This window comes from Anabas testudineus, chromosome 3, assembly GCF_900324465.2.
Source record: "Anabas testudineus chromosome 3, fAnaTes1.2, whole genome shotgun sequence".
NCBI lineage: Eukaryota > Metazoa > Chordata > Actinopteri > Anabantiformes > Anabantidae > Anabas > Anabas testudineus.
Window position 1 is genome coordinate 27,341,120 of NC_046612.1, and position 24,669 is coordinate 27,365,788.

The 24,669-nt window shown below is 39.4% G+C and overlaps 1 protein-coding gene across 1 annotated transcript in view; it reads right to left on the minus strand.

Moving 5' to 3' along the window:
• adamtsl3 (ADAMTS-like 3) overlaps nucleotides 1–24,669 on the minus strand; it is a 175,798-nt gene that overhangs the window by 19,707 nt on the left and 131,422 nt on the right. Inside the window, exons 13-20 of the mRNA XM_026378845.2 lie at nucleotides 21,999–22,209; nucleotides 20,308–20,455; nucleotides 18,677–18,761; nucleotides 9,764–10,059; nucleotides 9,517–9,646; nucleotides 3,460–3,670; nucleotides 3,190–3,369; nucleotides 2,743–2,896 (exon numbers count right to left, since the gene is read on the minus strand). Of these exons, the coding sequence (XP_026234630.1) occupies nucleotides 2,743–2,896; nucleotides 3,190–3,369; nucleotides 3,460–3,670; nucleotides 9,517–9,646; nucleotides 9,764–10,059; nucleotides 18,677–18,761; nucleotides 20,308–20,455; nucleotides 21,999–22,209 (1,415 nt within the window). The remainder of the gene's footprint in view (nucleotides 1–2,742; nucleotides 2,897–3,189; nucleotides 3,370–3,459; nucleotides 3,671–9,516; nucleotides 9,647–9,763; nucleotides 10,060–18,676; nucleotides 18,762–20,307; nucleotides 20,456–21,998; nucleotides 22,210–24,669) is intronic.

Below are 24,669 nucleotides of genomic sequence, written 5' to 3' on the forward strand. Positions count from 1 at the left end.
AATGAATTAAAAAGCTCAACTTAAATGATCCATGTAGTAAACCAAAAATGCCCTGGCTTTCGGAGCGTGTAGCAGAGGCTTGACCTGAATTTAAAAAGTAAATTGGAGAAAAAGCACTATGTCACCAAACAATGAAAATTAAATATTTGCAAAACATCTCCACACACATGTGTTTTACCTGAACCTCTGGGCACCGCGTCTGCAAATTGGAGCTGTACAAAGTCACTTTCATCTTTACGTAGGCTGTCGTCTGTTTGTTTCTAACGTAGTTCATGATGGAGAATAGCTGCTCACATACGTATGTGGATTTGAAGATCCACAGGACTCCAAATGCATATTTCTATATGTTTATGTAGGTGTCAGGGGTGGAGTCCATGTTTAAAACACAAGCTTGTCCGGTCCTGGAAGGTTCTCAGTATCACTCTATTTGTGGTTTTGTATTCAATTAAATACTTATAATACATTTATCCAAGCCACGCGGAGCCGCAGTAAAAGGATGAAAGAGCCGCAGGTTGCCGACCCCTGGTCTAGACCATAGTCTTTATGTGAAATCATCAATACTGACCTTCCACTGAACTCAGTGTTTAGAATGATTTCAGATTTGCTTTCCACACGTAGGGTGGGTGAACACACTTTCTAGCTGCCTGTGTACATATTGTACAAAACAGTATGTTGGAAACATATGGAAATACAATGTCTGCCCAGAAACAGTCACCACCTGGATTTAACTAAGCAAATAGGATAGAGCCTTCCATTGGATAATTACTGCATGGATGATTATGTTACAGCTGGCAACAAGTCATTTAACCCTGCAGTGAGTAGCTTCTCATTTGTTAAACAACCATGTCTAAAGACACATCCTGTAGTTGTGAAAAGATGTTTCTGTTTCAGAAGGGTCAAATTATGGACATGAATCAAGACAATTGATGAAACTACTAACAGCCAATTAAGGACTGTCCAATACATTATTAAAAACTGAAGAATAGTGGGGAAACATCATCTTCGAGGAAGAAATGTGGTCGGAAAAAAATCTTGAATTGTCAGGTTAAGCAATCACTTAGATTTGGTGAAATCGAATCATAAAAAAACAACAGCAGAATTCACAGCTATGTAAGTAAGAGTGTGTCCACACTCACAATGCAAAGGGAACTCAAGGGTTTGGGAGTAAACAGCTGTGTAGCCTTAAGAAAACCACTTGTCAGTGAGGTGAATTGGAAGAAAAGGCACATCAGGGTAAGACGATTCAGTGATCCCACAATGGTGGAATGAGCTGCCAAACTCTGCTACTGTACCTCACTTGCAATATTTAAAAAACTGCTGAAAACAGAACTCTTCCGCATCTTCCTTTGCACAAAAAAAAAAACAAAAAAAAACTTTTTCTGCTCTTTTGTACTCACATCTCTTGAAACAGAAACACTTTTTTGATAGCACTTTGCTTTGGTGTTTTATCTGCTTGACTTTGTTTGCTTGCCTTGTTCCTTACTTTTAAGTCGCTTTGGAAAAAAGTGTCTGATAAATGACTAAATGTAAATGTAAATGTAAATGTAAGAAGAGAGGCAGGTGAAGTAATGCACGCATCATGCCTTGTGTTTACTGTACAAGCCTGTGATCTGAGTGCAGTGCTATGATCTGAGGTTGCTGCAGTTGGTCAGGTCTAGGTTCAGCAACATTAGAATGAGGCCAGCTGACTACTGAATATACCGAGTGAACAGGTTATTCCATCAATGGAGTTTTTCTTCCCTGATGGCATGGGCATATTCCAAGATGACAATGCCAGGATTTATCTGGTTCAAATTGTAAAGCGTTGTTCAGGGAGTATGACACAACATTTTCACCATGGATTGGCCACCACAGATTCCAGACCTTAACCCCATTAACGATCTTTTAGTTGTGCTGGAGAAGACTTTGCGCAGCGGTTCGACTCCCCGTCATCAATACAAGATCTCAGCGAAAAATGAATGCAACTCTGGATGCGGAATAAATATTGTGATATTGCAGAAGCTTATCAATAATCAATGATCCATAATCAAAGCTAAAGGTGGTCCAACAAAATATGTGTGCGTTGTTTTTTGGATGGGCAGTGTATATGTGTAACTTATTTTCATTGGGAATATTTTCCCTACAAATATTCATGCTCAGTGACAGAACTGCATCAGCTTATAGTTTGATAAAGACTCTGCAGAGGGCTGGGTAGTCACTCTCTATAGATATGCTACCTTTAATACCAACTTTTACCAAGGTTAGTTTAATCTACTGCTAGTTAATTACAATAATATATTTTTGGTATGCCTAAAAATCAGACATTTGATATCACATATTCACTAACGTCAGTGTCAAGCAAAGGTGCCCACCAAATCTCTGAATAATGACTGGTCTAAAATTACATCTGTATTTTTCTTTTTGATTCAGTAATTCTGAATACATGGTTTGATTGCAATTTATGGTCATGTGTGTATTCATGCCTCCAACATTCCCTCGTTTCACACCAAAATTACATGTTCTCATTAATAGCAGATCTTAATTAAATGGATTATGCACTCCTCTGTAGACAACAACACATTATTAAAATACAAATGTTCCACTTCCTATGCTATTTCTACCCTTACATTTACATGTGGCTATATGTGATGGCAGGTGCTGATAGTTTTTTTTAGAAATGTTTTTTTTTACAGTGCAAACATATAATATATAAAAGTACTACAGAGTATGATATAAAAAAAAATTTTGTGCACATGTTCTTACTGGGACAGGCCATCATGCGGCAGGTTCGCACAAGTGGTGGCGAGGGTAGTCCTGAGCACAGCTCCCTAGCCAAAGTCATCTGTTGGCCTGTGGCCGTCAGTTGGCGGCACAGAGCATCCCTTCTCTGGATCCCCAAACCACAGGACACAGAACACTAAATGTGAAGGAGAAAGGCGTATAATACGGATTTCGATGTCACATGTAATTCCACATCTCTGTTGTCAGACGGAACATTAATACTGAGCAATTTTGTGAAACCGCAGATTGGGTTATGTTTAGTGACAACTGTAAAAATAAATTCCTGGATATGTAATGTGCCCCTGAATAGTCAATGCATTTGAATTTGGTTAAATTCTTTACAACACTGGAGCAGTGTGCATCGTTCCTGCTTGGAGCCTACAGCTCTCCTCCATCACCACTTTCATTACTCCACATGCAGGTGCTCACCTTTCCCCATTCTCCTCCCACCATATAGGGCAAACAATCTGTGGTACTACAAGCTCTGCTAGTAATAGGTTTGATCCCCCAGCAGGCCTCGTCTCCCAGCCTCCGATAGGCACCTGTGGACAAGAGCTGCTTACAGTAGACCTTTCGTACCTGGACACCCCCACCACAGGATTGGGAGCACTAGAGCAAGGAATCAAAAGAAAATAGAGATAGAGTCAGGTTTTACTAAAAACATATTGTAGTGTAAACACACATAAACAAAGTCCATACCTGCTGCCATGGTTCGGTCTCCCAGACTGGAGGACAGTCAACCTGGTTGCAGGGTTGCAGAATGGCAGGTTTGAATTCCCTGCACTCGTCCTCTGAAACAGTCAAAATATCCTGCTGATCCATGGACAAAAAACGCATGCAAAATACACTCCTGGTCTGTATGCCGACACCACAGGAAGAAGAGCATCGGGTCCACGCTGTCACCTCCCACCTGCAGACAGAGATAATGGAGCAGGTCAGACTCAACATTATGCCAAATATTAGGATGCAAGTTCGAGAAGATGGGCTGTGCATTTGGTGATTCTTTTCCATATTATTTGCAGAATTACCACTTGTTGTACTGTATAATTATTACATTAATTATAAGCAGCCTAGTATTTAAAACAAATACATATATTTTCCAAAACTTTGCAAGATTTACTGTCTTCACACCATTACTGTGTGTGATACTGTATATGAAAGAAACAGAACTGAGTATGGAGGAATTAAGACAACATATCTGAAAATCCAACACCTTGCTCAATCCTATGCCATCTTCAAGTAGAATTAATCACTCTTAAGAAACATGTGTCACTGGGCCTATAGCGGAATATTCTTTTATTTCAGTTCACATCATCCAAGCTAGCATCTCATGCCCCGTGTTCAGCCAATGATGGCTGAATCATCACCTCCATTTTCATATGCAGAGCTACTGTCATAAAAATGCTGCACCAACACCTGACACATAGCTGCTGCACCTCTGTAACAGTAAGCCATCAAAACAGGTTTCTTCATATTAGTGTCTGTATTTATGTACAGTAACAGTAGGAAATCTCAATCTCGTCATGTAGCTAAGCGGGAAAATGCAACAATATCTACTGTCTTGTGCAGCCAGTATACAATGAAGAAAAGTAATGTAAGTTACACTACTTACACACCTAGAGATCTTTTTAAGAGGAACAATAGTTTCATGTTTGTTGCATGCATTTATTTAACATTTGAGAACAAGACATTGTTAAAGGTACACCAGGGATTGCTGAATGATTTAGACAGGTTGTAATAGTCTTAAGATCAATATAATAGGGGCTCAGTCATTGCACCCATGCCATGCAGAATCCACTGGGTTTGCCCATCTGGTATTGTTAAAAGTCATTTTTAGGCCAGAGTATAAATTATTATTTTTTATTTACAAATCAGTTTAACAACTTAATGCTGGAGAAGCTTTGAACATGAATTCAAACTGTGACATAGCATGGAGAGGGAGGAGAGCAACATGAAATTATTTCACATCTCTTGCTATTGCTAGCCTGAGCATATCACTTATTTCATTCGCAGTGTACCAGTGTTAAAAAATGATTTCACAAATAGGTAGACAATCAACCATGATTAATGTTTGTTTTTATACAGACTCAGCAGTGGACAGTACCATGTGCTTGTGAGCACATGCTAGGTACCCAAAGATAGACAAGACAGTTGTGTGGCAGCTTAAGTTACATACAAAGAGTAAAAGCCTGACAACATTTTACCAACAAAGGCAAATCAAGTTAAATGAATGTTTCCAGCTGGGTTCATTCTTCTGACTGTGAGGTGACCCAGTCAGAGCAGAAATTACATCTGAAATGTTGCGAACTTACAAGTAAATGGTAAATGGTCTGCACTTATATAGCGCTTTTCTACCTAGCTGGTACTCAAAGCGCTTTACACTGTTTCTCATTCACCCATTCACACACCGATGGCAGAGCTGCTATGCAGCTGACCTGACTCACCGGGGGCAACTAGGGGTTCAGTATCTTGCCCAAGGACACTTTGGCATGTGACGTGGCAGCCGGGCATTGAACCACCAATCCTGCGATTGGTAGTCAACTGCTCTACCTATTGAGCCACAGCCACCCCAAGGACACAAGGACAGTTTCTCAGGTGTCTAACCAAATGTGAGTGGAAAGAAACTTTGTCAAAATGTATTTATTGAGGATACCAAATGCTGCATGTCTGTCTTGAGGACTGACGACACTGGACCTCATACAGCATGAGGACCTCATACACAGCCTGAGCTTCTTTATTGCTTCCATAAAATTTATAATGTTAGACAAAACTGAAAGAAAGAGATGAATCCCTACTGAGAAGAGAGATCTATAGCAGCCACTTGCAGAGAGAAAGATGGAGGAAGAGACGATGAATGGGAAAGAGGGGGTAGGGGAGTATATAAACATCACTGTATTCTCACTGTCGGCTTCCAAAACTCTCATACAGCAGACTGCACACATAGTGTGCGTGTGCATGTCAGTGTGTGTGTGTGTGTGTGTGTGTGTGTGAGTGTGTCCATAGGACAGAGAGGTCTCATGCATGTGTGCAAAGCTCTGTACTCTGCAGCTGTTTCCTGTAAATGTCCATTAGAGGAGGAGAGAGTGGTAAATCACTGTGTGTGAATCAGACATGACTGCAGTTTCTAGGACTACTAGATGGGCAAATATCCATCTGCTGCTAGGAAATACAGTGACTTATAGCAGGCAGACACAGACACATACACACAGGAATATGCTGATGGTTAAGTGTGGAAAATACAGTATTATGACCATCTTGTGACTGCTGAGCTATGGCCACTGCTGTCCTACTGCGATCGCTTTCTCTGAGAATGTTGTGTCAGTGTTGCGTCATTGTGTTAAGTACAGAGCTGGAGTTGGAATGAGGTTAACCTGGCTTACCATGAAGACTAGAAGTGAGGGAGAAACAGTTAGCGTGGCACTGTACAATATCTGGGGTTTATAAACAGCAAGTACATTCACTCCTAGAGTTACAGTGTAACACAGATTCAACTTTCATATATACAGTAGAAGTCATAAATGAAACATTTCCCATTGGATAGTGAGCATACAGTCCTGTGGTTGCTCTGAGTGAAAGTTCATGAGCACCACTTAAACATTTCCTGTATACTGATTCATTCACCATTATCACATACAGTGCATTTTTCTTAAAAGCATTTTGGAATGATGACTGAAATCCCACTAATTCTCATGCTACTGCAACCAGAGACCTACGTGTACATTATAGTTAGATGGGAGTCCAACAGAACTAATCAAGCAGATGTTAGAGCTCTCTGCATCTGTCATAACATTTATTTCAGGGACAGGTCTGTTTTATGGCTTACTGCACAGGTCAGGGCTGCGCCTTCAACACGCCTGTAAATCTTCATTGGGCACCCACTGAAAAATTCTGAAGATTTGTTCCATGGCTAAACATCATTCATATATATATATAGTATTAATCAGGCAAAACTCATCTTAAACCTTAGCATGGTTCATGACAAGAGTATATTCGGGGCAATACCATATGTGTGAGTCTTTCCTCTGGATTTCCACTTTGCCTGCAGTCTTTTAGCTCAATAAGCCTGTTGTTTAAATTCTGCTGAAGGTTTATTGCATTAAACAGGGTTTTTCCTCTCCACTGGTTTTCCATATAATTCTGTATACAGTTATATTTTGTAATACACTTACATGGTAACGTGCCTTGAGATGACTTCTGATTTGTTGGTATATAAACACAATTTAATTGAATTTAATTAATGGGTCGGTAGAGGACTTCTGATGAGAAAATCGAAAGAACAACAAATACTATAGAACTTCGAGCAGTACATTATGCTTTCACGTTAGGGGTGGCTGTGGCTCAATAGGTAGAGCAAAAAGCATATATTTTAGTAGCCTGCTATATTCTATTTCTGCTAATTGATCCCTCTTAATGGGGCTACTGTAATTCAGGAAGTAGTCTCAGTTGTCCTTGAAGACAGGATGTCATGTTTAACTCTATGTATGTTTTCCTGCTGTTTCACGTCATACGCTCTTTTCTAAATTGTTGTAACCTTGTATTTGATTGACTTTTCGTGTCTGTGGTTTTCTATGTCATCTCATGTTCACTGAGGTCCATCACATCCTTGCCTATTTTCTGCTCATGCTTGTCTTTGAGCAGAAAGCATGTTTCTTTAATCCCCTAACCTGATTACAGTAACCAGTACACAACATGAATACATTTTAAACTACTGTGAGCACAGAAAAAAACTGATCACTTGGTCTCAGCTTCCTGATTATTTCTACATTTTGCAACAGCAGTTAGTGGGACAGAGAAATGATTTTTAGCCACATCAACCAACTCGGTTGACGTGTAACGGGTTCTGGCCTCGACGGACGTCGGAAGCTGTTTATCTGAGGTCTCAACTCAACGCTCGATAGTCCAGGACTAGAACAAGTCTACCAGAGCCTCCAATAACTAACTGGACTCCACATTAACTTAAATACATTAACTGTTATACTAGACTGCCTGCTACCTACACAGCATGTAATCACCCATATGAGGATGGGTTCCCTGTTGAATCTGGTTCCTCTCAAAGTTTCTTCCTGTTGCCTTCTCAGGGAGTTTTTCTTGCCACCGTCGCCCTCGGCTTGCTCATCAGGGACAATCTATTGTTATGATTTATATACATTCACTTTTCATGTAAACATCCATGGTTTCTTGCTTGTGTAAAGCTGCTTTGTGACAATGTCAATTTTAAAAAGCGCTATACAAATAAATTGAATTGAATTGAATTGAATTGAACAGGTGAATGAACAAAAACTACATTGTTAGAACAGGGTAAAGCTGTAGTTGTCTTTAAGTTAGTAGGTAAGTAGTAAGTAGTAGTAAGTAGTGGTGGTCTTGTTATAGTCACACACTTTGTTGATTAATTTACTGCAGCCTCCTACCTAACACTTCTGGCAGACAAGATTTATTATTCACTCAGTCAAAAGACGATGCTTGTGCGCTGAATTCTAGTCACACTGAGCAATATAAACATAGAAGTGACCTACTTAAGTTTCGGAGGGCACTTAGATCAACTTAGATTAAATAGATCCATCCAATACAACCTAACATATTTTTTACTTTATATTATAAAATCACATGATCCCCCTATTTTTATACATACAATGGCTTATATCCTATGTACTAGACCTGTGTAACTGAGATAGTTCCACTAATAATTAATTCTGTCTAATCATAATCAACAGTAACTACTCCTACCTACTTGATTGGTTTCATGTGCTCCTGTAATGCTACATTTACTTTTTGGGATTGTGAAAGTTTTATTAAACCTTATTTAACTTAATATTTTATTTTAAGTTAAATAAGGTTTAATAAAACTTGTTGTGTTTGCAAAGGGAAGCAGCGACTGTCAGTCATTTTGTAGACTACACTCTTCAACTTCTTACCACTGAGCTGAAGCTGTAACTGCCTCTCATAAGGTTTTGAAAATGTCAGCTGTTTAAAAATGCGTGGTTGTAATTACAACATTAGCTGTATCTGTAATTGCTCAAATTTAAAGCTAAAAACTCTTATGTATGAGAGCCATTAGTTAAATAGCAGGTTATGTGAGTCTACGTTAGTAAGTATGTACCATACCGTATGGTAGACTCTGGTAGCCCACTATAAAATTTGTATTTTTAACTCATGTTCAAGACAATCTAAAAGTGTGTAAAATTAAACCTTCCCCAACAGTCCCTACAATAACATTTAATTAAAGTTTTTTCTGGCACATACACACCTAAAAAATCAAGATTCCCCAATTTCTTAACAGTGTGTACTGAATGTTTTTTCTTCCTGTTTTGTCACAAACATCATTCAATCCAAAAATGTTATTTTGTTTATCCTATGCTATACCATCTTCCTACAGGCTATTTTTCAAGAACTTGTAGGGACAGTCTATTTGACAGAAATTGACATGACTCCTGAGTGTACTATGCAACTACAACTGCAACACACAGTGTAAAGGAGTCCTTAGAGTAATCTTGCAAATCTTGATGGCATTTTGTCTGTTAGGTGGTGTTACACTAACAGACAAAATGCTGTTGTGTTAGTTATTCTAACACTTTGTGTTAAAATAACCAACACAGATATTACACATATCTGTGCTTTCTTAAACAAAGCACCAATATTGACACATGGCTTAAGCATAGAAATACCTTAGGACTCCACCTGAAGATGAGACCCTGACTGTAGAGTTGGTCTGGCTCTGCAAACTTTCTGTTTGGCTTCAGTGACCTTGTGATCGCTCACCTTGGGGGGCACGGCTCAGGATTACATATGCGGATCATTACTGGTGGCCTGCTGGATGAATCACACAGAGAGTCCTCCACTTCTTCACCTTGCTTCCTGTCAATACATCTCACAATTGCTGTCTGCTTCCCTGGGCAGAAGACATATATAAGAACAAGTTGGACATCAGCAGGGTTAGAAAGACAGCAGGTATGGACAAAAGAGTCCAGAGCATTTGAACTGCCAAAATCCATTTAAAAAAGCTCACCAGCAGCACATGTTGCAGAGCAGGCAGTGAAGCCTCTGTAGTCCCAGTTGTACTCTTTCTCTGTATCAGTACTAGTGGGCCCATAGTCCTGGAGGCCTGAAGAGATGCCTGGAACCTTTGCACATGGCCCCTGGTTGCAGTGTCTCACCAGTTGAGGTCTGTCCTTGCCACACTCCTCCTCAGGAAGATCCACCTCTGTCTTGGTAAATGAAAGCAGTACCCGACACTTCACCTCCCGTGTTTGCCTACCAGGCCCACAAGTGGTGCTGCAGGGTGACCATGGCCCAGGTATGAATCTGCATACAGAAAGAGACTTCGAATTAAAAACCAGCACATTCTTGTTCAGCATTTGTTTTGCACCAGTAGCCACGTGCAATCAGTAGCCAGCTTAACAATGTAAAACTCCAGACCTTTATGTTACAGTTCCTCCCTTTGCCCCTGCCTGTGGGTTTTGTGTTGTTTTGTATTGTGTCTCACCCTCCTGCCTCACCCATATTACCCGTTAGTCCCTTTGTTTTATAAGCACCTCTAAGTCCTCTGGTTTTTGCTGGTTTGTCATCCATGCTGTCATACTACTCATGTTCATGTCTTGTTTGCGCCATATCCTCCACAAATCTGGTCAGTCTGTTTGTTTGTTCGTATGTTTGTTTGTCCGTGAGGCACCTCTCTGTTTTTGTTTGTATGTTTGAATTGTTTGGTCTCGTTTTCCTGCCTTCGGCAGTGATTTGTTACTTTGTATTTCTATTAGTGAGTTATAGTTTGTATTTTTGTCTAGTGATTTCTTAGTTGGTACTTTGTATGTTTTGTTGGTATTTTAGTTCGTATTTTGCCTGCGTCTCCAGACTTAAGTCTCCAGACTAAACCCTATAGAGGATGAATTTTAACTGCTAAAGAGGAGACTGAAGGGAGTAACCACCCAATAACAAACAACAACTGAGAGAGGCTGCAGTGAAAGCCTAGAAAAGCATCACAAAAGAAAAATGCAAACATTTGGTGATGTCAATGGGTCACATTCACTTTAATGTATTTTAAGTCTACATCTTCCAAATTTTGCTCACATGAAAATTTGGTGGGCTCAAACGATGAAACGGCCTCACTGTTCCAATACTTTTGTAGGAGAGTTTATAGCAGCCAGAGTCGACCACAGGGCTTTACAGATTCAATACAAAAAGATCAGTGGAGCAGGGGGCAGCTACATACAGTGCCCGGGGAGCGTCTTACTCAACGACACACCTGGTGTCTGTGACGGGGTTTTGAAGCCGGAACCTTCTATATCTAAGGCCAATGATCTACCCACTGAGCCACCAGGCCACACATGTAATGCATATAATGAAGTCCAACAGTTGCTGACTTGCATATTTAGGCAATGTACAGTAGGGAGCTTGTTATAACAATTTCACAGAAGTGAGCAAAGACAGCATTTCTGGAGGTTGGATTTGGTGTGGGGCTCTATCCTGAGAACAAATGGCATTTCTGAGCAGACAGTCTTGTCACCGGAAGGCTCAGGCTTAGGCTCAGACAGTAACATTGACAAAGGAAGCACCTGTATAAATACATAGAGAATTAAATTAAAAGATAATGATTGTTAAGTCTGATGCTATGAGCTTCGCAGTCACCAGACTCACTCATCAAATTAAGACCTATATGGGACATGTCCTAAAAGCAACCTAAAAAATTAGTCTGACCAAGGAGCTACAAAGCCTCGCTGTTGTAGTATGTGCGGACTGAGGCATGGCATTGTCCTGCTGAAATGTCCATTGACTTTCTGGGAGAAGACGTTGCCTTGATCTCAGCATCTGTCTTTCTAAAATGACAATATGCGCCTCAGTCTCTGGTACCTTCACACATATGCAAATCACACATGCTGTAGGACCTGATGATCCCCAGTGCCAGCACAGATGTTAGCTTTGCACTTTTCACTGGTAACTGTCTTTTTTATGTAATATAATCAACTTGATACAATTTCCCAAAGCAACCTTCAAGGTCAGAAGGTGTGTGGTGTGCTTAATAAATATGGATTATTCCTTCAATACAATATTCAGCAGGCAGTGTAACTACCAGAGCTGAGCTCTACATGTTCATCACAACAAGTGTTGCTTGGCTGGACGTAAGGAAGGTTTGTTCCTGTTAAACTGTAGGTGTGTTTTGTGCTTGAAGGGTGTGTTTGCAAAGAGTTTACTGAACATGTGTGTCTGCCAAGTATTAGAGGTGTGTGTGAGCTCTGAGAGCTTGAGGATCCCAGGGAGGCTATCAGAGATGACCAGGCACACAGCAGCAGGTAATAATCACATGCTTATCATCAGCAGTGGAAAAAGAGGAAACAGAAGTGAACAGATTAACACAGCTTTGGATAAGCTGCTTGTGTGAGCATGTGGGTGGAGCTGTACGAATACTTGAAAAATGCTCATTCAACATTAACACAGTGTAAATACACTGTATATAATGAAAGGAGATACAGAACGTGCTTTCAGACATGGACCCTTTTACTTTAATCCAAGTCCTGTCTGTCCTGGTGAGTCAGGTCAGTTGCATGGCAGCTCTGCCATGGGTGTGTGAGTGTGTATGTGCTTGTGTGTGCAAATGGTTGAATGAGAAGCAGTATGAAAGCGTTTTGAGTACCAGGTAGGTAGAAAAGCACTGTATAAGTGCAGACCATTTACCATTTAATAAACAGCAGACTGCTCTGGTGACTACTTTTGTAACAAATTTCATGACACAAAAGTTAGCAAATTTGGTTAATGAGGAAAGTTTGTCTGATCTGATACTTTTATTTAATATATTTTAATTAAATCTGTATCAGATGCACTAAACAACACTATTGTAATTACTCTGACACACCTCATTTTTCAGGAGTTCCTTGATCCCAATACTGAAGGTCTTGGTATACAAATGCTAGGTTTATAAGCTTAAATCGCTGATACAGAATGATATGAATATATACAATAGCTGGGAGAAAGTGAATGTGCTATAGAATGGAGCATCTTCCATTAAAAACACTCTTTGGCTGAATAACGACAGCAGTTAGAGCACTCACCACAGTTCCTGCACTATTTTTTAACATAAAGAAATCAAAAAAGGGATGAACTATGTTTGTCTGTGTTATGCCATCTCTTATGTATCATAAAGTGGGTGACTGTCCTATACACTCAGGATGGTTAAATAAGATGAAAAAAAAACTCTGTATCTATATCAGACAGCTAAAGCCAGCAATGTAAAAATATTCCATGTCAGAAAAGAGTTGACATAAACTCTACAACCTTATGAATACCTGCTGTCAAGTATTGTGTGATCTTGTGGAATGACTAAACAGCCAGATAGAGACAATAAACAGGGGTTTATTCTTTAAAATACACTGAAGATTAAAGGAACACTTTAAAAACACATCAGATTTCAATAGGGATAAAAACCAGGCTGGATATTTATTCTGATATGGACTGGGTGATGTGTTAGGAATGAAAGGATGTCACATAGTTAAATGGAAATAAAATTATCAACCTACAGAAGGCTGAATTTAAAGACACTATGGAAATCAAAGTGGAAAGACATAGCACAGAAACAGCATTGGTAAAGGTCATTAATGATCTTCTATTAGCATTAGACAATGGACTACTCTCTAAACTGGTCTTGTTAGTTCTTAGTGCTGCATTCAACACTATAGATCACAACATTTTATTACACAGACTGGAACATGTCATTGGGATCAAAGGAACAGCACTAGAGTGGTTTAAATCGTATCTATCAGATAGATTCCAGTTTGTACATGTTAATGATGGATCTTCCATGCACAGCAAAGTTAGCTATGGAGTGCCACAGGGATCTGTGTTTGGACTGATTTTTTTCACTTTATATATTGTCCCCCTTAGGCAATATTATTAGCAAACACTCGTAACATTTTTATGCAGATGATACTCAGCAACTTATCTATGAAACCAGGAGAAACTAATCAATTAGTCAAACTTCAAGCATGCTTAAAAGACATAAAGACCTGGATGTCCTCCAATTTCCTTCTCCTAAATCCAGACAAGACAGAGGTTATACTGTTTGGGCCTAAAAATCTCAGAGACACTATGTCTAATCACGTTCTTACCATTGATGACTTAGTACTGGCCTCAAGTAATACTGTGAGAAATCTCGGAGTTATCTTTGATCAGGATATCTCTAGAACTGCCTTTTTGCACCTGAGAAACATTGTTAAAATTAGGAGCATCCTGTCCCAAAGTGATGCTGAAAAACTAGTCCATGCATTTGTTACTTCCAGACTGGACTATTGTAATTCATTATTAATCGTTTGTCCCAATACCTCCTTAAAAAGCCTCCAGTTAATCCAAAATGCTGCAGCCAGAGTTCTGACTGGAATTAGTAAGAGAGATCATATTTCTCCTACGTTAGCTTCTCTCCATTGGCTCCCTGTAAAATCCAGAATTGAATTTAAAATTCTTCTCCTCACTTATAAATCCCTTTATAGTCAGGCTCCATCTTATCTTAAAGACCTCATAGTTCCGTATCTTTCAAGCAGAACTCTACGTTCTCAGGCAGCAGGTTTACTTGTGGTTCCTAGAGTTTCCAAATGTAGAATGGGAGGCAGAGCCTTTAGCTACCAAGCCCCTCTTCTGTGGAACCAGCTCCCAGTTCAGGTTTGGGAGGCAGACACTCTCTTCACATTTAAGTCTAGACTTAAAACTTTCCTTTTTTATAAAGCTTATAGTAAGAGATGGATCAGGTGACTATGAACCATATCTTAGTTATGCTGATATAGCTTAGTCTGCTGGGGGACCTCTACTGATAAACTGAGCTCCTCTCCTCTCTCCTTTCTCCTGTATCAATGCAAATGCCACCATTTCATGTCATTAACTTTGTGTCTTCTCTCTCCTGTAGTTGTGTTTCCTCCTCTCTGCCTCCTTCTCTCTTTACTTTTCTGCAGGTATCCTCGGCCTGGAGCTGTAAATCTCCAAAATCCAGTTGACCTGCCCAACGTTCTTGCTGCTTGTTGTTGTCTTATTGCCTGCTGTTCTTTTCTCTCTTTCCACTCACCCCAACCGGTCGAGGCAGATGGCCGCCCGACTATGAGCCTGGTTCTGCTGGAGGTTTCTTCCTCTAAAGGGAGTTTTTCCTCTCCACTGTTGCCTAAAGCTTGCTCAAATGGGATTGTTGGGTTTTCTCTATAATTTTTGTATAAATATTTTCTGTAAGGTCTTAAACCTTACACTGTAAAGTGTCTTGAGATAACTTTGGTTGTAAATTGGCGCTATACAAATAAAACTGAATTGAATTAAATGGTTTCGTGCCGCAGTATCCGAGTGAACTGCTAGTGCCTTATGATCCGCTACCCCTACTTCGGTCAAAGGATGCAGGCTGCTTGTCAGTACCTCGTATTATGAAAACTACAGCTGGGGGCAGAGCTTTTTCTTACAAAGCCCCAAAGCTATGGAATAGTCTTCCAAATTGCATTCGGGACTCGGACGCAGTCTCAGTATTTAAGTCTAGAGTAAAAACCTATTTATTTAGTCAAGCATTTTTGTAAGTAGATTTGCCTTAGGGAAAGACTCATGGACATAGAGTATCATGGTGAACTGGTATGTTTAGATGCTGTCTTCCCCACTCTCACTGACTCAAACTCAGGTTTGTTGATGGTGAAGTGATTGGTTGCTCTACATCCCAGTGAGCCCTCATGTCTGTGTTTGCTTCTGGCTCACCCTTTTAGTTAGGCTGTCATAGTTAGTCCTGCCGCAGTCCCTGCTGCACTCTATACTAAATATACATTCACCTCAAACTTTATCTGACTGTAATCATAACTAACTGTTATCTCTCCTCTTCCTGTCTCTCTGTTGAGTACACGTCGTTCCACCCTCTGCCCTCTGGACCTATCTGACTCGTCCTGGTGCCCTACTTCTGGTCCGAGATCTCGTCGCTTGGATCCCCCCAATGGCCCCTATAGGATGTGTGTGGTGACTGGAGTTGGTTACAAGCTACCATGAAGTCGGCCCTGGCCTCGGCGGACGTCGGAAGCTGTTTCTCGGAGGTCTCGACTCAACGCTCGATAGTCCAGGACTGGAACAAGTCTGCCTGCAATAACTAACTGGACTCCACATTAACTTAAAGACATTATATTATACTGGACTGCCTGCTGCCTACACAGCATGTAATCACCCATATGAGGATGGGTTCCCTGTTGAGTCTGGTTCCTCTCAAGGTTTCTTCCTGTTGCCTTCTCAGGGAGTTTTTCCTTGCCACTGTCGCCCTCAGCTTGCTCATCAGGGACAATCTGATTTCATGATTCATACACATTCACTGTTCATGTACTGTTCTTTGGTTGTGTAAAGCTGCTTTGTGACAATGTCAATTGTAAGCGCTCTACAAATAAAATTGAATTGAATTGAAGGCCCCTGGTCCCTCTATATTTTTACTTAGTCAGTGGGTCATTAAAAGAATACTCAGATGTGCCAAGAGTTTATGATTTCCAATGAAAAACATCTTTGTTTATTGTTTATATTACATTTATTGGGTTTCTCTTTCTAAATTAATTAATCATTAATACAGATTATGATTATATCAGTTTGTACAAATGACTTATTAGCTCAAATTCTGTAAACAAATAGGCAATATTTAGTCTTGTGTTAAAACTCCCCTGTTTCAATGATAATGTTATTCATAGTAGGAAGTTAGCGATGTTAAAGAGTAACAAGGTCTGTTTCTAGTGTATAAAGAAAGTTGTTCAAGGCTCTTTGTCACTGAGAACTACAGATCTATGATCCAGGTGAAAAACTTATCCCTGTGCTTCAGTGTACTCTTAACCGTGCTGGCGTTGTGATGTGTTTTGTTTGTTTTTTTGTTTTTTTTTTTTTTTTTTTCAGATTAGTGTATCCAGTAGCAGTCAATCACCAACAGGTTTTTCTTTTCTAAAGAAATTAAGCAAAGCCTTTGATCCCTTCACGTAAGAACGAACCTGGGAAGCTCTTAACCAGAATCAGCCAAGGCAATGGGTCAGTGACAGAGTACGTTATCTAATTTCACATTATCTACCACTAATGACTAGAAGGACTCTGCCTTATCATCCAGTATTTTACATTGGCTTTGCTGATAGTATCAAAAATGAGATAACAGCGTGTAACTGCTCGAAAAGGGTTTGGTTAAAATGGCAGCAAAGATCAATGTTAGGATAAAACAGTTAGAGATCAAAACTCTTTTCAAAAGACTCTGGATTCTAACTGTCCTATTTTCTATTCCAGGGCCCCCTGTGTTAAACCTCCCTTTTGTTCTTTGCTCAGTTCTCTACCTCTCCGGAGAGTGTGTTCCTGGCCAGTCAAAGCTAATTGCTAGAGTCCTTTCTGGATTTGTCTTAGGTTCTGAGCTGCTATCTGAATTTGAAAGAAGTCTTCAATAAGGTAAAAGCAACCTATTTACTACCCCACATATATAATTATGACATTGACCTTTCACCTGAAACTACTCCTCATGGTCATGTATATTCTTTGTAGGCCCCAGAGAGAGGCCATGCAAAAATACCTGAATGAGGCTGTAGGGCTCATTCAACCATCTGCTCTTTTAAGTTTAAATGAGTATAAAACATAAAAATATTAATTACTTTTCCAAGAAATGTCAAGACTCAACAAGCAACACAACATTTATATTGATATGAAATAACATTAATCAACTAGTTGGATCCCTCTTCTTAAATTATTAATGGAAATTATTTTATTAGGGAAACATTACATTATTATTCATGTGGTTTTAATAATTTCTTTGCTTCTCTCTAATAAAATAAATAACCTTTCAGTTAGGAGTATTTAGGTAAGCAGTGTCAAATATTTGAGAGTGTGAGTGAATAGACTTAGTTTTGGTTTTATGTTAGAGTTCTGCTAGGGTTAGATACTTAGTTGTGTTGGGTAAGTTCATGATAATAGTGGAAATGCATTATGTCCTCACAACCATAGAAAGACACAAATGTGTGTGCATGTGTGTATTTGACAGAAACTGCTTGGTCATTGTGGATTTTCCTACTGGCTATTATTAGAGAGGGAGCAGTTTTGTAGATGAGTGATCGCAGAATGTAATAACGTTTCCATCACAGCTGTCTGACTGTTGCTAATGTACTGTAAGAACAAAACTCTGTGCTGGTGAATGAGGAATGACTTAGAGTGACAAGACTGCTACTCCCTATAATTAGACTCAATCAGTGCTTTTAGAGACATTTTGTATTTTGTAGGTCTCAGAATGTGTGTGTGGGTTTGTATCTCTACCTTTGTGAGGGCAGGTTTTTTTATGCCATTAGAGTGACATTTCTGCTTTGTGAGGACATTTTGATCCAGTCCTAACAGCTTTAGGCTTTAGACCTTACCTAGTAAAGACAACTAAACTGACGTGAACAAAACCTTAAGGTAAGTCTGTTGTTTTTACTGGGAAGTCTCTCAGGCATTGGCATTGGTCTGTTCAGGAGTCTCAGCTCATTCCTGTCTCCCTTTCTCTGCCTCTTGTTTCTTGTTTTCCTGTCTCTCTTCCCTTTAGTGTGTCTGTTGCTTCCGGATCATTGACTGGGACACATCTGGCCCAACTTGGACATCTCAATTCCTAAATCATATTCATGACTGCTATTCCTGCTGCTATTGTGCTTTGGTTTTCATTGCTCCAAACAATTGCCTATTTGCAGAGCAACTGGTGTCTTTGTTGCCTCTCACAGAGTAGCACACTTTTTTATCTACTGTATCTCACCTCCCTGATTGCAAAGTGTTATAATATCCTTATTCAGCCATTAAAAGACTTTGTCTAAAGAAAAAAAGTAATGCTGGCAGTGATTGACAGGTGTCCATACAGAGCATCAAATTGTCACTACCAGGCAGTGAAATTAATTCCTTTCGAAGTAGTACTGCATATTGTGTATATGTGTGCAGGTGCACTTGTGTGGTTGTGTGGTCATACGTGGGTTCCTCTGTAGCAGTATGGTGTTCCTCCAGTTCGTGGGCTTGTTTTAACCAGGGCACCTTGGCTTCCACGGGCAGGGATTCTGATAGAGTGAAAAGTGTTACACCCAAGTCATTAGTGATCATGGCCTGAATTCATCAAACTTCCTAACCTGTGAACATTTTCCTGTCCCCTGCAGAGAGTTTCTGTGGAAGGAGTTCTCAGCAGGAACAGACAGTAACACTAGTAACATAATAGTTAATTATTATATTATATTATTATAGTATTTTGTATTACAATCATTCATAATAAACACATATACATCATGATCTCCCTGGCAAGAAAAAGTCTGTGAACCTTTGTGGTTTTCTGCATTAATTTGTCATAAAATGTAATCTGTTTTTCATCTAAGTCAAAAGTATTAACAATGTGCTGTGCCTGAAAACACAATCACAAAAAAAACTTCTGATCTTTCATGTCTTTATTGAGAACAACCATAAAAACCTCATAGGAAAAAGTATGTGAACCCTTGGAAGTAGTAGAAGTAGTTTCATCAGCCCACAAATGCTGAAAAATAGGTTTTGCATAATATGGGCTCCTTAAAGAATTCTGTGACTTTGTCTTAGCCCAAAGTAAGTTCTGCATCTGAGAGAGAGAGCATACACCTGGATCACAGCCAACTGAGTTTGGCTTGACTTTGATACGGTGAGTCCTGATATTAAAGAACAATGCACTGAACTGAACTGGCATTTAGAGACATAAAGTACACATGTACGAAACAACAAGCTTGTTTGCAAGGCAATGGATAGCTTTTAAAGAATCCAGCAGTTTAATGAGGAGGGATTCTTGTTTATGGTGGTATCGGAGGATCATAAATTAAAGCCACCTGACAGGAGCCTGTTGTTTTAATAGTGAAGTTGGTGACTGTGTGCATTAAGGACAGCACACATCAACCTCAGCTAATGCACTGAGCTCGAGTGGCACAAAGCCCTGAGTCATAACTGCAGTACTGTTCACTATATATCATAAAGTTGAATGGTACCTGTATGTGCACACAGCAGAACCCATAAAAATAAAGATGTGCTTTATATAATATTTATACTGTATTTAACATGTATGTATGTGGCTTCTGTTTTGAAATAACTTTAGAATTGATATGCTGCAAAGTAGTAGTGTTTGTGTGTAAAGTGTAAAGCAGCTTACTTGTACATATTATACCCCAATATACAGGACACGTGTTTATGCAATGTTAGCATATATTTCCAAGAATTTAGATGATATTAGATGCCAAGTTGATTGATTGTATTGGTGTACTGGAAAATAGCCATATGCTACACACAGCATTCACACACAATAATGGAACTAGGTGTATGATTTTTTTTTTCTTTTAAGTGTACTAATTGAGTGAAAGAAAAGAAGTTCACTTCAATTGGAATCAAGGTGTATTTATATGTGGTGCACATATATTTGGCTTCTGCTCTTATTGAGGTAATTCCTTCCTTCAATAAGAGAATATATAGACGAAAAAATAAACGTATTAAACACCATGAGTTTTAGGCACATGCTCACTGAGCAGTTAGCTTCCTAAGAACACACACACACACACACACACACACACACACACACACACACACACATTAGTGTCCTACCCCTGGGCTTGTGGCAGGCGATAGGGACGAGACACTCTTCTTTAACATGAGGTTTGACTGATGCTTCACAGCCCCCAATGTGTTGCCCACGATGGTCGATGCACAGGACCACACGGTAACGAAGGCCACGGCCACATGTCACTGTACACTGTGAATGGATGCCAACACACACATTAGCTCACATATTATGTACTTTCCAAGTAGCATTATACAGTTTAAGCGATTGGGGCTTCAGCAGTTTCCAACGTTTTGGGAACCTTTAAAAAACACATGACTCTATATTATATATTATATTTATATATTTTCTGTTTTCCTCTCTTAACAATCATCCTAGTCACCAAGACTATACAATAGAAAAAATCCTTATCGTAGTTCCCGAGTCCAGAGATAAATGTTCAGATTACTTATGTTGTAACAAAAATAGTTTCCTTTAATTCACATATTATTTAATAATAATAATAATAATAATAATAATAATAATAATAATAATAATAATAATAATAATTCAGAATTACAAATAATCAAAAATTATTGTAGCAACTGTACTTTTTCTGACAAAAAGTACAAAGGAAATATTTTGGGTGAACAACGTAATTGTGTTTGTGTTTGTCATGTACAGTGCTTAATCGTGTCCCTCAGTTGGCATTGCATGAGACACCATCATGCTGCTCTTTGTAATATGGTCACATGTATTCTAGAGAACTTTGGGAAACCATTGCCACTTAACACAGTCCACCACTATATCTACAACCTCAACATCTATTATGCATGGCGAAGGCCATATATGAGTTCTGTGCAGGAACACTGCTGAGCTCTCTGGGCTTGAGCTCATTTCATATGCACTAAAAGACAGTGGGAATGTGTTCTGTGGCCAGATGAGTCCACATTCCTTATATACCAACACTTTGTGGTCTCTGTGCCAAGGATGGCAAAAGACAATCAAGACCTAAATCTGTGAAAGGAGCAAAAGCCAGCATCTGTAATCGGAGTGTATCAATGCCAACAGCATAGATTTGAAGGTACCAGTGGCTGAGTTCTGAATTGGTATTCTATAGAGCATATGCTGCCATCAATGCAACATGTTTACCGAGGCAGTCAAGTGATGTTTGAGCAGGACAATGCCAGACCTCATTATGCAAGTGCTTTAACAGTGTGGCTTCCTTAGACACAGAGGCCCAAATTAACTAAAGGATTGATTGTTGTAAACTTTGTGCAAACTTGAAAAACAGCCACAAAAAAGTAAAAGCAAGCACAAGCTGATCTTCTAATGGTGCACAACGAGGACTGCATCTCTGAAATGTGTGAAATGCTGTGTTGCGTGTGCAGAAGAATTGGTACACTGCAGAAATCAATTGTGTTTTGTTCACAGCACATCAGTAGTCACGTGATTAGAAATGATGCATTGCATCTATAGAGCATGTATGTATGGAACTAAGGTTTCCTGAAGGAAAGAAGTGCCACACAACAACTAAAAGCATGGTAAATGTCTATACTTTCTGGCTGAAAGGAAATGCCCCCTCACTCACTGTGAATTCTCTCGACTATTACCCACTGCGTTCTCAACTTGGCTTACTTGGACATTTCACAGAGTTTGTACTGGGGGCTTGCAGGATAAAGTCTGGGTTCCAGTGCATGTGTGAAGGCAGCTTAATTCTCCTCAACTACTAGCTGTTATAAAAATATCAACTGACCTGAGACCACTCCATGGCCACCCACTGGGGGCAGGTAAAGGTGTTGCAGATTTGTCGGGTGACAGGTCGAGGGGAGTGGGTGCACTTCCACTCCTCCACCTGAGAGAACTGTCCGTGGGAGTCCTCCTCCACACACAGCACGCTGCGATCCTGCCAGCCACCACTTTCACCACAGGACACTGAGCACTGGGTCCAGGGGCCCTGCTCCCAGCTGCATGCATACAGAACAGGACTCAGATTTTCTCTGGTAATTCTGGTAGTTCCCGAACTCTTTTTTAAATAGTAAAACACCACAAATGATTATTTCAGTTGGGAGAAACATAAGCCAATTATTTAATTATATTTACATCATGTGCATGATAGAAATGGGAATGTTAAGCCAGGAAAACAACAGGAATATGTACCTAATAGAGTCTGTACTATACGATGGTGGTGAGTAATACTGTGAGGAATCTCCGTTATTTTTGACAAGGATATCTCATTTACGCCATGAGATGGCGTCTGCTTTGATTTTGCACTAAAGAAAACTGAATTGAATTAAATTAAGGGAATGGATGACACACAATAACAAACTGAACTGTTTTTTGACTTTTTCAGCTTGAAGAGTGAGTCAAATTAAATAAAACTATGTTTAGGTTTAGGTTTTGGTTTATTAAATAATTATTCAATTGCTGCTACTCTGTCCTTGGATCCTCTCTGAGATGTCAGAATTTAGGTCATCTCATAAACTTGGCCATATTTCTAGAAATATGGTTGAATGACTGAAAAAACAGTTCTCTCATAATTTCTCTCTATCAATAGGCCAAATTATACACAGTCATGGAATTAATTTCCACTGTTATGCAGATGATACACTGCTTTATGTTCCTGGGAAGGCTGATGAACCTGAGTCCTGCTTGTCTCTTTTAAAACGCTGGATGTCAAATCATTTTTTACTCCTAAATTCAGATAAAACTGAAATGCTAGTCATGGGTCTGCAACGACACCCTGGTAAATTTGATCAATTGAACTCTTGACAATTGAATTATTTCTTGAGGCTTGACAGCCAAAAATCAGAGTCACATTTAATACTTGCCTCTAAAGATGTCACCAAGATTGCCTTCTTTTACCTATGTAACGTGGATAAAATTTGGCCTTCTCTGTCTGTGGGAGACACAGAGGAATGAATTCATTCCTTCGTGTCATCCAGACTCAATTACTGTGATGTTCCATTTTCAGGCTTGCCCCAGTCCAATACTAAAGCTCTTCAAATTAGATCTTAAGGTGCTTCTGATGAGATAAAGTCTAAACTCCTTAACTCTTATACTCCACCTCGTGCCCTTTGCTTTCTAACTGCAGGGCTGCAGGGTCAGTAAATGAAGCATTTTCGCTTGTTCCTGAAGTTTTTTAAATTTATCCATGGCAACTTTAACCATAAAATAAAAACACCAGTTGTCACTTTAGGTGCAGTAGAAAAACAGTGGATAATAAAGGAAGAAGTATAAGTAAAGTATATTCAAAGTAAAAGGTTTGTGTTTCATTGCACCCATGTTTAAAATACTTTTCCTACAAAAGTATTTGCTAAGTAGTTTCTAAAAGAACATTATTTTAAGAAGTCAAGCAACATGCAATAATGACTACGTACTTTCACTTTGTATGTATTCAAGGACTAGATCTCCTTAGTATTTTGAGCCTTGTTTGTAAATAGGTTGCAGTACAATTAAATGTGATTACTTTAATATAAATAATAATGGATTCATCATCACAGCATACAGCACACGAGCTTAATCAATTCATAATGCACAGTGGTTCATCCAAACAATAAATCCTTTCATTCAGCTTCTGTCATGCCAGTGATTTTGGTTCAAGTCTTGTTATTCTCCCAAACACAAAGTAAGGGCCAGGGATTTAGTTTTCCTGAGGATAAAAACAAAGTATGTGTTTTCTTATAAAGCTGCAGTATTTACAGTAATATTATTAGATGATGGACATACAATAAAAATGTTTTCAGTGATATATGCTACATATAGGCAGTGATAATATATATATATTTGAAATGTCTGTGGAGATTAAAGTCCAGGTGGCCCTGGACTCAGCATAGAACATGTCCAGGTGCACAACAGTGTGCCATAGTGTTACACACAGAAACATGTCTAAAGATATCCACGACTTATTGTTGTTCTCTCTTGTGACAGAGTGTAAGGCAGTCACTGCTGATCACACCCTGATGAGACCACGGTGCCAGGAACTGAGCTCACAGACTTGAGCACACACATCTATGAAGCACACAGTCACATATGTAAAACTGGAGTACTCTCCCTCCCCAGTGGATATGTAGATGAAGTAAGACTGAGGAGGAGAGGGGAGATTCACAGCAGCATTAACACGGAAACAGAAAATGAGGATAAGGAACCACATCTGTACTGTGGCACCATCGCCCACGCCTAACAATGGCCCTAGATCTTTTTTATCAAAAAGGAAATATTTACCATATTCTAGTTTCTGCTTAAGGATGTTAGTGAATGTTATAAAATGTGTTATTGCATGCAGATACTGATGTTTTAATGTGGGGTACACCATGTTAAAATAGCCTTGGTGAACTGCCATGTCATGTAGATAAATCCGTCCAAACATCTTGTGTGATGGCTTTACAGCATCTCTCCCTGAGAGAGAGAGAAGTTTTTTATGTTGC